This window comes from Mastomys coucha, unplaced genomic scaffold (assembly GCF_008632895.1).
Source record: "Mastomys coucha isolate ucsf_1 unplaced genomic scaffold, UCSF_Mcou_1 pScaffold11, whole genome shotgun sequence".
Taxonomy (NCBI): domain Eukaryota; kingdom Metazoa; phylum Chordata; class Mammalia; order Rodentia; family Muridae; genus Mastomys; species Mastomys coucha.
In genome coordinates this window covers 34,609,035-34,621,020 of record NW_022196893.1, presented here as the reverse complement: position 1 = coordinate 34,621,020, position 11,986 = coordinate 34,609,035, and the positions used below count along the sequence as shown (strand labels likewise).

The window sequence follows — 11,986 nt, the reverse complement described above, 5'->3', positions numbered from 1 at the left end:
GTGTGTGTGTGTGTGTGTGAGAGAGAGAGAGAGAGAGAGAGAGAGAGAGAGAGAGAGAGCATGTGTGTAAATGGAAAAGGATCCAAGACTTTGTGCATGCTAATTTGTAGTTCACCATTAAGCCTGCCCTCCTTCCTTTTTCTGAGCTTTCATCTAATCTTCGGATCGGAAACTGAAAGATACTCTGTAACCCTGAACTCCCAGTCTCCACACTTAACTCCGGCAGGGTGTGGTCTCTGACCCACTTTCCAGGGATGAGTTGGCTAGTACTTTACTGTGCCTTTGTGTCTGGCCAGGAGGTTGACGGCCGGCATCCTCTTTCAGGCCTGCCAGTAGCCATAGCAACCTTCACTCAGCCCCTTCTGAGACAAGCCTTAATAAAGCACTTTGCCAGTTAATTTATCACGAAAGACAAAGAAATTTCAAGGATTGTCCCATTTTACAGCTGGGATCACCGAGGCACAGAGAAGTGAAGTAACCTGCCTAAAGTCCTCTTTAGTAAACCGAGAGCATGATCAGCATGATCGCAGATCAAGCCCAGATTCCAGCTTTCATTCTAATCACTCATGTTTGCTGACCTGGCTGGGAGAGAGGGGATCAGAGCGTAGAGAGAAAGCTCCAGAAAGTCCTTTGGAATTCCCCAGGGAAATGGCCAGGTGATACCTGGTACCCAGAGAGGGGAAAACGTGGCTTGCATTCCTCCAATAGTCAATTTTAAGCTTTGTGCAGCCGAAACCTTGGCAGGAGAAAGGCTGCCTGGCCTAGAAATCTTAGTGAAGCAAAGTTAGCTTCCTCAACGGCCGATAGATGGCGCTCGTGGCCCAACACAGCCCCGGCAGCCTGCGGAAACCAGAGGAAAACAAGAAAGCAAGTTAACCCTTGTGCACCCAAGGAGGCAAGTAGAGGCTGCTTCACAGAGTAGGACACATCTGCCAGCTCGTCCTTGGCCACAGCCAGAATCTACTGCCCCCTTGTCCCAGAAGGCCATCAAACATTGTCAGCCTATCCGTTGGAAGCTTCTGGAGGGTCAGGAGACTAGGGAAGGACTAGGCCCACCTCTCATCTCTGGGTCTCATTTCCAAGAATCTTTAGCAGAACTCCATGCCCTCAGTTTCTGAAAGAGAGAAGGCAGATGCTGAGGGGTATAAAGATTAAAAATTGGATTAGGGGTGGTGTCTCGAATGGGACTTTAATTCTAGCACTCGGAAGACAAAGTCAGGCAGCTCTCTGGGAGGTAAGTTTGGTCTAGGGAGTGAGTTCTGGGGCAGCCAAGATGGGACCTTGTTTCAAAATACCACCACCACCACCACCACCACCACCACCACCACCACCACCACCACCAATCCCCACCCTTGAAGCAGGAACAAAAATTCAACTAGAAGAGTTGGGTAAGCCAAAAAATTGTGGGGGACAGAGGCATCTGAATGGATAATGGAGTCTATAATTAATTCCTTCCATCCTTCTACCAACTCCTGTTTTCTCTTTTCCTTTTTGGACAAGATTTCACGTATCTCAGGCTGGCCTCAGATGTGATATGTAGCAGAGGATCTTCCTGAACTTCTGATACTCTGTCCTCATCTCCCAGAGCTGTGGGGTTACACACAACCTCCTGCCTCATCAGGCTTTTAGGATGCTTAAATAACAAGACAACACTATGGTGAGGTGCTCTCTCTCTCTTAGTTTTGTTTGGAGACAGGAAAATGTGCAGATAACAGAGATAGAGAGTCCTAGTCTTGAAGTTTACTTTTCTTCATTGCAAAGAAAGTAGAGACATTGAGGTACACCCAGGGGAAGACAGAGGCACCTAGAGACAGAAAGAAAGCTGTGGATGAGTGAGCGACAAACTGTACAGAAAGAAAGCGGCAAGACATAGAGGGAAGAGGCTGCTGTACACTACATCTCAGCAAGTGATGGGCAACCTCACAGGAATACAGGTGGTTCCTCACCTTGATGCTGGAGGGTCACTGTTCACAACAGCTGCACCCACAGCTTTTTATCTAGATGCTAAAACAGGCTTGGGAAAGGGATTGTATTCTGGGTTCCCTGGTCTTCTTCCCTAGCACCCACTGGGGACTTTGCTTTGATGATGAGAGCCCTGGCTTTCTCAGGCATGAGTGTTGGGGGAGGCCAGGGATTCCCAAAGGTACCTATCTGTGGAAGATTCCAGTTGAGTGAAAAGTCAGAAATGTACAGTTAGACAGGAACAAAGCAGAGAGTGAATGGCTTTGGAAGTCGATGCTGAGGGGATAGAGGGCTAGGTGCAACTAGGGACTAAAGTTTGTTGGGGGAAGGCTTCCTGGGAAGACTGTTCTAGGGGAATTTGGAAAGATGGCATGTGCTATTTTTATATGTCTGCTTATGTGGGCCAGGGGACACCCAGAGAGTTGGGAAACAAACAAAAATCTGAATCAGGAAGATTCTCCTTACCAACCTGGGTGGGTATCACCAACCTGTTAAGAGTCCAGTGCGACAAATGACTAAGGAAGGGCTCTCTCTCCAGAGTCTCACTGAGTAGCCCAGGCTGGCTTTCAACTGATGGTCCTGCTTCAGCCACTCAAGTGGTTAGATTACAGGTTTATGCCACCACATCAACCACACTAGCTTCCAATTCTGCCTTTGCAGACTGGGCCAACCACCCTCCGCCTTCAGACAACGTGGGAGACTTGTCTGAAGGCCTTGGTTCTCAGATCTTTTCATTTCTGAAGCTTCTAATAGAAACCGATCCCAGGAACCCCCTTGGACTCAGACTAAACTACACAGAGGGCTTTCCTGGCTCTCCGGCTTACAGCAGGTCCCTTAGGATTGTGAGAGTATTTACACAATACATCTCCTCACATAGATAAAAGGATGGTTTCGATTTTGCTTCTCTAGAGAAACCCACTCCAGGATAAGGCTGGCAGGTGCCAGGGCAGGAGAGAAACAAATTAAAATGGTGAGGCTGTGGAATTAGATGCTTATGTTAATAGGGATGTTCATTGTCAAAGAGTTAGGTGCTGAGAGAAATGCTTTCGTGAATATTTGTTTGTTTGTTTTGTTTTGTTTTGTCGAGACAGGGTTTCTCTGTGTAGCCTTGGCTGTCCTGGAACTTACTCTGTAGACCGCCTACAACCACCCGGTTGCCTCCTCGGATGTGATGTATACAGTTAATGGCCCTTGGAGGGCTGCAAAGATGATGTCTTATAACTTGGGGCAGCAGGAGGCCTGAGAAATGTCTCTGGTGGGTGAGAGACTGGGGATGGCTGGAGAGTCCAGATTGCTGTGACGTCTTAATTTAAATCATATTATTAAACTACAACCCCCAGCGACCCGTGGAGCTCTTTAAGCGAGCTTTCCGGGGATTTGGCATTTCCGGCGGAAGCGGACGTTGCTAACCATTTTTCTTATTTAAATGCTGTTGACTACGACTCCCAGTGCTCTCCGCGCCAGGACGAAGACGGGAAGCGGAAGCTGCATGGGGAGCTTGTGCAGGTGAGGGAGTAGGGGGCTGGATCTCTGCGAAGGGCGGTGGGGACTTGCTGGACCGCGGAGAGATGCCAAGGCCTACACGGGGCTCCTATGAGCCCTGCAGCACTGTTTTGATTTAAATCCTGTGGATTCCTGTACCGTGTACAAGGGACAGCGGCTAGCTAGTGGCTTGGATTCTTATTTTTATTTTAGGTTTATGTATTTATGTTATTTTATATATGTGGGTGTTTTGTCTGCACACCAGAAGAGGGCATTGGATCCTATAGGACTACAGTTTGACTCTTGCAAGCCACTTTATGGGTGCTGGGAATTAAACTGAGGACCATTGGAAGAGCAGCCAGTGCTCTTTAATAAGCCTCTATCCCATGTGGCCTGGATGTATCTCAGGGTTACCCTTTGCTTTTAAATGTAATTTGAAATGTGTGACATGTTTCTTAAGCTTCTTGGTTTTTGCTTTTTGAGGAAAAAAAAAAATCCACGTAGTCCAAGTTGTCTCCACCCTTGCTATGGGTGAATGATTGCTCCTGATCTTCTCACCTTTCTGCCTCTACCTCCTGAGTGCTGAGCTAATAGGCATGTGCTTCCATACCTGGTTTATGAATGAATGCTCCTGATCTTCTCATCTTTCTGCCTCTACCACCTGAGTGCTGAGCTAATAGGCATGTGTTTCCATACCTAGTTTATGAATGAATGCTCCTGATCTTCTCATCTTTCTGCCTCTACCTCCTGAGTGCTGAGCTAATAGGCATGTGCTTCCATACCTGGTTTATGGTGCAGGGGATTGAACCCAAGGCTTCATTCATGTTTGGTAAACACTCTACTGAGATGCAGCATCAAGCATTGAGCTTATGGCTGTTGGTGACTTTAGGGAGGCCTGTCAGACTTCCTGTTAGGGCTCCTTTAATGTTTTGTTTCAGGATAGCAAAGCTCAGATTATACTCTATTTCTGCATATTTATCTGTCCTCTTAGCTTTTCATGGCTTACCCCAAACCTGTCTTACATCTTACCTATTTTGGAGTTATTCCCCCAACATTTGAGGGACTCATAAATATTTAAGAAATAAACAACTGCTGGAGATAGGTTGGTGGACTGTGTGATTTCTATACAGGAGAGCCTTAAAGTGACTTGTGTAAGAGAACCTTGGCTGATAGGGCTCTTGCCACCAAACCTGATGACCCGTATTCAATCCTCAGAGCCTTGACAGTAGAAGAGAACCAGCTCTCAAACGTTATCTCTTACCACATGAGTGCTAAGTCATGCTTGCTCTCCCTCGTAAATAAAAACAAATGTTAAGAGAAAGAACCACTTAAGAGAGAAAACCAGGACTAGCATTCAAGTTAGCTGACTTAGCCTCTGGCACTTGCTATCAGATGAACAGTGAAAATAAGCTCTGCCACTTCTGGGCATGCCCACCCTTGCCCACCCTTGCTGTCTTCAGCCCAGAGCACGCTGTCTGAGACTTGAGAGAGATCACTGTGCTGCTTTTTGTAATATTGGTTCTACACAGGGAAGTAAAGTAGAGGTCCCAGAAAACCCAGATGGTGTGGTGACACCATCTTCAGCTTTCCAGAATGTCCTGCGAGCCCGTGTGGACAAACCAGCTAAAGATGTCTAACCTTCTGTGGGGTGACAACAGGCAGGTAATCCTACCACTCAGGAGACTGAGGCAGGAAGAAGGCCACTAGTTGGAGGTTAGTCAGGTCTACATCTTGAATTTCAGGACAGGCAAAGCCATGTAGTGAGACTTTGTCTCAAAACACATAAGATAAAGTCTAAAAGAAAGGAGGAGGAAGAAGAGGGGGAGAAGGAGAAAGTGGAAGCAGCAGAAGCAGGGACAGCTAGTGATGGAGCTTAGTGATATACTATTATTATTATCATCATTCTCTCATACTGGGGTCATGGGTGGTAGAGAGGAATCCATCAGTAATGGTTCATATTAAGGATCAGGGCAGTTCAGTAGTAAAGTCCTTGCCTGGCTCCAGGGTTCCACCCCTAGCACAGAGAAACAAAAATGTTTTGTTTGAAAGTAGCTTTAAACGAGACTGATAGAGTGGAAGTGGATAGAACTGGGCAGGGGTTGGCGATAAGATCTAGGATGTTATAGGTGTGGTGAGGATAGACTAGAACCTGGCTTCCAGTCTTCCTTCCTCTGGTTGGGGAGGCAAAGGGTGAATTCATGAAGAAGCTACTAATTCTGACAGGACCCAGTGGCTCTCAGCCTTCACCTGCACATCTGAATCACTTTGTTTGAGCTACATATCTTGGCTTCACAGCCAGCCTCCCTTTGTGTGATGTGCCAGGGAGTTCATTGCTCTGATAGATACCTGAGAAAAACAGCACGAGAGAGGAAAGATAGAACCCAGGTCACAGATTCAGGGGTTCCAGTCCTTGGCTATTTGGCCTTGTGGCTTGTGCTGAGGCAGAAAATCATGGTGGAAAGGTGGGTATAGGGCAAAGCTCCTCATATCTTAACCAGAAAGAAGGAGTGTGGGAGTAAAGGGATCAGGGCCAAGATACACCCTTCAAAGACACACCCCCCAGGGACCTACTTCCTCCAATGAGGCCTCACTTTAGTAGTCTATAATGCTAGCACCCTCATTTATCCAGCTATCAGTAGCTGGAGACCAAGCCTTCAACATTTTATAACCCTAGCTTGGGGGGTGGGCTGGGCTCTGAGGACCATTTTGGTATACTGAAGACTCAAAGCTTACCAAGGAGGTGGTTTGAGCTGCATCTTGAAGCTTTAAATGAGACTGATAGAGTGGAAGTGGAGTATGAACTGGATGTGTTGGGTTACCCTCTTGGTTGGCTGCTGTTTGATGTCTTGCTTAACTCAAGGATCATATTTGATTGAGTTTGAAGAAATGACCTGTGTAAAGTTTTGGGAGTTGGGGTAAGAGAAGCATTTTAAAAGTGAGTGGAATGGCCAGGGGCAAGCACTGGGTGTGCATAGGAGTGTGAGAAAGAACAGCTGTTGCCGTTCAGAAGGCTTGCTGCTGAGCTCCTTCCCCTCTTCCCGTGCATAGACAGCTTTATGAAGTGGGTGTTATTATCCTTAGTATTCAGATGTGTCTCTGGCCATGGTTGCGTAGCTTATAAGAGTCTATTCAGAGTCTGTGTAATCATACTATTTACCTCTGAGGATTCTTGAGTGTGGGAAAGAAGCTGGGCTGGGGTTAGGGGCTTGTAGAATTAGTAGGGTGGCTCATAAAACCATCTAAGGCAAGATGCTGTGGGTGGTTAAGAGCATAGTGTGAGTCAGATAGTGTGGGTTCAAATCCCAGCTTCATTACTTGCTAACTGCATGACCCTAGGCAACTCACTTGATCTTGTTAAGCCTCAGTCTCCTGGCTTGTAACATGGGAGCAATAATACCCACCTCATGGGGTTGTTATGAAGATCAATGAGGTGTACCTGGCGTAGAGCAATTGCTTGCCACCTGGAAGCCGCTGTAATTAGCCTTCCCAAGTCTCTGGGCTGTGGCTCTGCACCTGCATCTCATTTGTCAGCATAGTGTTTCCAGGACACGCTCATCCTGGCTGGACTGGTTTTATTAAGGATGACATTGGAGAGAGAGGATAGCAGTAGATGTATCCTGACAGTGTGGCGTGGCCTGCTGCAGGCTGTAATCCCAGCTCTTTAGAAGTGGAGGCAGGAAGATCAGGAGTTCATGACCATCATCAGTTTCTTACCAAGTCTGAGACCAGTCTAGGTTACCTGTGACCCTATCTCAGCAAATATATAAGAGAAGGGGCTAGAGATATGACTTGGTGGTTAAGAGTAGGTACTGCTCTTGCAGAGAACTCTAGTTGAGTTCCCAGCACCAACCTAAGCATCAACAACTTTCTGTAACTCCAGTTCCAGGGGAGTTACTTGATCACCACATATATTTAGTGTACACACACACACACACACACACACACAAATAAATAAATAAAATCTTTTTTGTGGGGGTTGTGTATTTTGAGACAGGGTCTCTCTGTGTAGCCCTGATTATCCTGTAGACGAGGCTGGCCTTGAAACTCAGAAATACACCTGCCTCTGAAGTGCTGGGATTAAAGGCATTATCATAATGCCTGACACAATTTTTTTTTAAAAGAATTGTACCCCCCCACACACACACAAAAGAGAGGAAAGAAATTATATTAAGTAGACACGCCTGCTTATGTAGGTTGTAATCTCATTTATTTCAGAGGCTGTGGCAACAGGATCACAAGTTCAGGGCCAGTCCAGACTACAGAGTAAATTCAAGGCTGGCCTGAGTAAGTTATGAGACAGCCCCCATGTACTCCACCCCTCACCCATCAAAATGTAAAAAGGGTTAGGACTATAAAGCACTTGACTAGCATTATTGAAAACTCAGGTTTAACTCTTAATACTGAAGGGGAAAAATGGAGAGAGGGCAGGGACAACTAAGAAAGAAAATGTTCTGTGTTCAGCATGGCCTAAGAACCAGTGGTTGGGGCCTTACCTGATGGAAGGGTTGGGATGATTAATTAATATATGTGCCAACTTGACAGATCCGAAATCATTTTGAAGATGAATCTCTGGGTATGGTCTGTGAAAGAGTTTCTAAATATGTTAATTGAATGAGAAAGTGTGACCTAAATGTGTGTGGTACCATCCATGGGCTGGGGCCCTGGACTGTCTTAGGGTTTCTATTGCTGGGATAAAATACCATGACCAAAAGCAACTAAGGGAGGAAAGGTTTGTTTTAGCTTTCTGTTCCGTATCACAGTCCATCATCAAGGAAGTCAGGACAGGAGCTCAAGGCAGGAACCTAGAAGCAGGAGCTGAAGCAGAAGCGGTGGAGAAGTGCTGCTTCCTGGCTCGCTCCCATGGCTTGCTCAGCTGCTTTTTTTGTAGCAACCAAGTTCATCAGCTCAGGGCTGGCACTGCCCACCGTGAGCTCTTCCGCATTAATCATCAATCAGGGGAAAGCAACACAGGTGCTTGCCCATAGGCCAGTCTGGTGGGGGCATTTTCTCAATTGAGGATCCATCTTCCAACATGACTTTAGCTTGTTGACGTAAAAAATAGCCAGCACAGCATAAGAAGAAGAACTCTAGCCAGGGATGATAGTCCACACCTTTAATACTAGGTAGAGACATGAGGAGCTCCGTGAGTTCAAGGCTAGCCTGGTCAGCATATTGAACACCAGGCTATCCAAGGTTGCGTAGTGGAAAACGGGTCTCATAAAACTGAGGGGAAGGTCATTCAGGGAGAGAGATAGATGTAGTTGAATATAGGCATCCATTGCTTTCTGAGTTTTGACTATGGCTGCAATGTGTTTTTCTCCTGCAGCCACGACCCTCCATGATGAACTGTACTCAGAGCTGAGATAAACCCTTCCTTCAATTTGCCTTTGCAGGTACTTTGTAGCAACAAGACCAGTAGCTAAGGTAGGATGCTTGATGTATCAGAAGGAAGGAGGGCTCACGAGGTGGGGAGCAAAAAAATTCCTTCGTTACAGGAAAGTGAGCTTGTAGTGACAGACAGGGTTTCCTGGGGTCTTTTCTGAGTCCAGGAAATGGCAGTAGGAGCTCCCAGCTAGTACAGATCCTAATACTGGTTTGTGGTTGAAGGAAATGCTGTCCACTTCTTTTCCAGGTGACAACAGCATGGCTGTGTCCCAGACTTTCCCACTGGGGCCTACCCATGAGCCTGCAAGTGCCCTGATGGAGCCTCTGCCTTGCACTCGAAGCTTGGCTGAGGACTTCCTGGAGGAAGAGCTTCGGCTCAATGCTGAGCTGAGCCAGCTGCAGTTTCCGGAGCCCGTGGGTGTCATCTACAACCCGGTGGATTATGCTTGGGAGCCACACCGTAACTACGTGACTCGCTACTGCCAAGGCCCCAAGGAAGTGCTGTTCCTGGGCATGAACCCAGGACCTTTTGGCATGGCCCAAACTGGGGTAAAGGCCTGGCTTCCTCTGGTGGGCGTTTCTGAGGTGGATGTGTGACTGGGTGTGCCATAGAGGAGGAATATGTAATTGCCAGGGATGTGGGTGGGTCGGGTCCCCGCCTCATCCCCTGCAGGATACACATTGGCTCCTCCCTGCAGGACACACACTGGCTCCTCCCTGCAGAACACACACTGGCTCCTCCCTGCAGGGCACACACTGGCTCCTCCCTGCAGGACACACACTGGCTCCTGCGGTCTCAAGCACTTCTCCGTTCATAGTTAACCAAGCACATTAATGGTAGTTCCGTTTCCCCTGTGAGCTTTCCACTAATTGCCTCTGAGAGCTCATCCTTCCGTCATCCTGCCCTGTACCTTGCCTTGCCGGATCTCCCTTGTCCCTAGAGTGTGATTGGCATCAGGAGAAGGGCTGGGACTTCTGGGACCCCCAGGAAGACTGGCTGGTGGTGAGATGGGTGTATAGGTGCTGCAGGGCATTCTGCTGGCAAGTCCCTGGGTCTCCAAAAGGGTTAGAACAGAGCCAGGCTTAGGGCTGCGGTGCTTTCCCAGAGGGCTCAGCATGAGTGACTGCTGTTCAGTAGGGGTGTGTTGCAGATGGGGGGAGGTAAAGAAGCCTCAGGGCAGGAGGCTCAATCGCTTTTATTGACCCCAACTGAGTGATGAAAGGTGATCAATGATGATCGATGGAAATGACAGCCTGAGGCCTGGGGCAGGGAGGGTACTCAGAGATCAGTGGTTAGTCTGTCCTTTACCCTTTTACTCTGGCAATCTGTCTGTCACCAGTATTAGAAACATCATGCCCTCTGTAGGGCCAAATGCACCAGTGTTCTGCCAGTATTTGGTTCCAGTGCCTGGAGAAAGTAGAGGCATACATTTTCTGCTAGTTATGATCCATGGTGGGAAAAACTGGAGGAAAATGGACAGAGGCAAACCACATGGTGGAGAGTCCTTAACACAGATTTGTAGGGGCGGTCTCATGGTAGGTGGAAAGGTAGGTAGAAAGGGCCAGATCTCCAGCCTGAAGCCCCTTGTGTCTCTCTCCTTCTCCTACAGGTACCTTTTGGGGAAGTGAATGTGGTCCGGGACTGGTTGGGCATTGGGGGCCCTGTGCAAACCCCTCCCCAAGAGCACCCCAAACGACCTGTGTTGGGACTGGAGTGCCCACAGTCAGAGGTGAGCGGAGCCCGATTCTGGGGCTTTTTCCGGACCCTCTGCGGACAGCCTCAAGTTTTCTTCCGGCACTGCTTTGTTCACAATCTATGTCCTCTACTCTTCTTGGCTCCGAGTGGACGAAACCTTACCCCAGCTGAGCTGCCCGCCAAGCAGCGGGAGCAGCTGCTGTTGATCTGTGACACAGCCCTCTGCAGGCAGGTGCAGCTTCTAGGGGTGCGGCTGGTAGTGGGAGTGGGGCGGCTGGCAGAGCAGCGAGCTCGAAGAGCTCTAGCAGGGCTGACCCCGGAGGTGCAGGTGGAGGGGCTCCTGCATCCATCTCCTCGAAGCGCACAGGCCAACAAAGGCTGGGAGGTGGCAGCCAGGGAAAGACTACAAGAGTTGGGGCTGCTACCTCTGCTAACAGATGACGGTTCAGCCAGGCCTACACTGTAGAGACCCCAGCCAGTGTTGCTGGGCTCAGTGTTGCATTCAGTTTGCCGGACTGTCCTCTAATGGCCCAGGGTGGTCAGCTCTCCTGCTGTCTTTCTCTTCCCTTGAGCCTCTCACCCTTTTGTCTCCAGTGTCTGGTCGCCCACAGCACCAGCAGAGAGTTGGGCCTGTACATCCTTGCCTTGGGAGCCCTGGTGTGCAGAGGGTCCTAGGTAGGGATGTCTGAAGTCATATTTGCAGTTTTGGAGGACAGATGGTTTTCGTTTTAATCTTTCCCGTTTTGCTTTTTATTGGCATCATGTTTGGCATTGCCTCATGTACACTAGGAACATTCTCTGATGCTGAACTACCTCAGCCTTTTTTGACACTAACTGTACATATTAGTGGGGTACAGTGCACATTGATGGAGTCCAACCTCCCTTTTTCAGTCCTCTCCACACTTCTTCCCCAGTCAGTGGGCAATCTTTCCCGGATCCTTACTCATCCTTACAGAACATCTGGCAGACTCCTGTCCTTCTAGAGGCTAGGACAGACATCATGTTGAGAATGAACTTCTTAGCCAGGTGTCCTGCACACTCCTGTAATCCCAGCACTCAGAGGCAGGAGGATCAGGAGTTCAAGGCCACCTTCAGCTACGTATTGAGTTCAAGGCTAGTCTGGAACACATTAGTTCTCTGTCTCAAAAATAAGTAAGTGGCTGGGCAGTGGTGACGCATGCCTTTAATCCCACACTTGGGGGAGGCAGAGGCAGGCAGATTTCTGAGTTCAAGGCCAGCCCAGCCTGGTCTACAGAGTGAGTTCCAGGACAGCCAGGGCTATACAGAGAAACCCTGTCTCAAAAAACCAAAAAAAAAAAAAAAAAGTAAGCAAATAAGTAGTAAAAAAGTGAACTTCTTCAGGGAGACCAAAGCTGAATCTGAAGGAGACTTCTGTGTGGTAGACTAGGAAAGATCTAGATTTTCATCCCTTCCCTCTTTTTCCTCCCTATAAGGCCTATG

General features: G+C 48.2%; 1 protein-coding gene across 5 annotated transcripts in view; it reads left to right on the top strand.

Annotated features, from left to right (window-relative positions):
- Positions 1–11,633, top strand: part of Smug1 (single-strand-selective monofunctional uracil-DNA glycosylase 1) — a 14,575-nt gene extending 2,942 nt beyond the window's left edge. Inside the window, exons 1-5 of one of the 5 annotated variants that reach the window (XM_031357322.1) lie at positions 3,422–3,468; positions 7,660–7,728; positions 8,771–8,837; positions 9,077–9,378; positions 10,440–11,633. In XM_031357322.1, coding sequence (XP_031213182.1) covers positions 9,088–9,378; positions 10,440–10,991 — 843 coding nt within the window. In that variant the 5' untranslated portion in view covers positions 3,422–3,468; positions 7,660–7,728; positions 8,771–8,837; positions 9,077–9,087 and the 3' untranslated portion in view covers positions 10,992–11,633. Of the gene's footprint in view, positions 1–3,411; positions 3,469–7,659; positions 7,729–8,245; positions 9,379–10,439 lie in introns of those variants that run through there. The other 4 variants (XM_031357314.1, XM_031357330.1, XM_031357305.1 and 1 more) reach the window with 4 other exon arrangements.
- Positions 11,634–11,986: the final 353 nt, after the last annotated feature.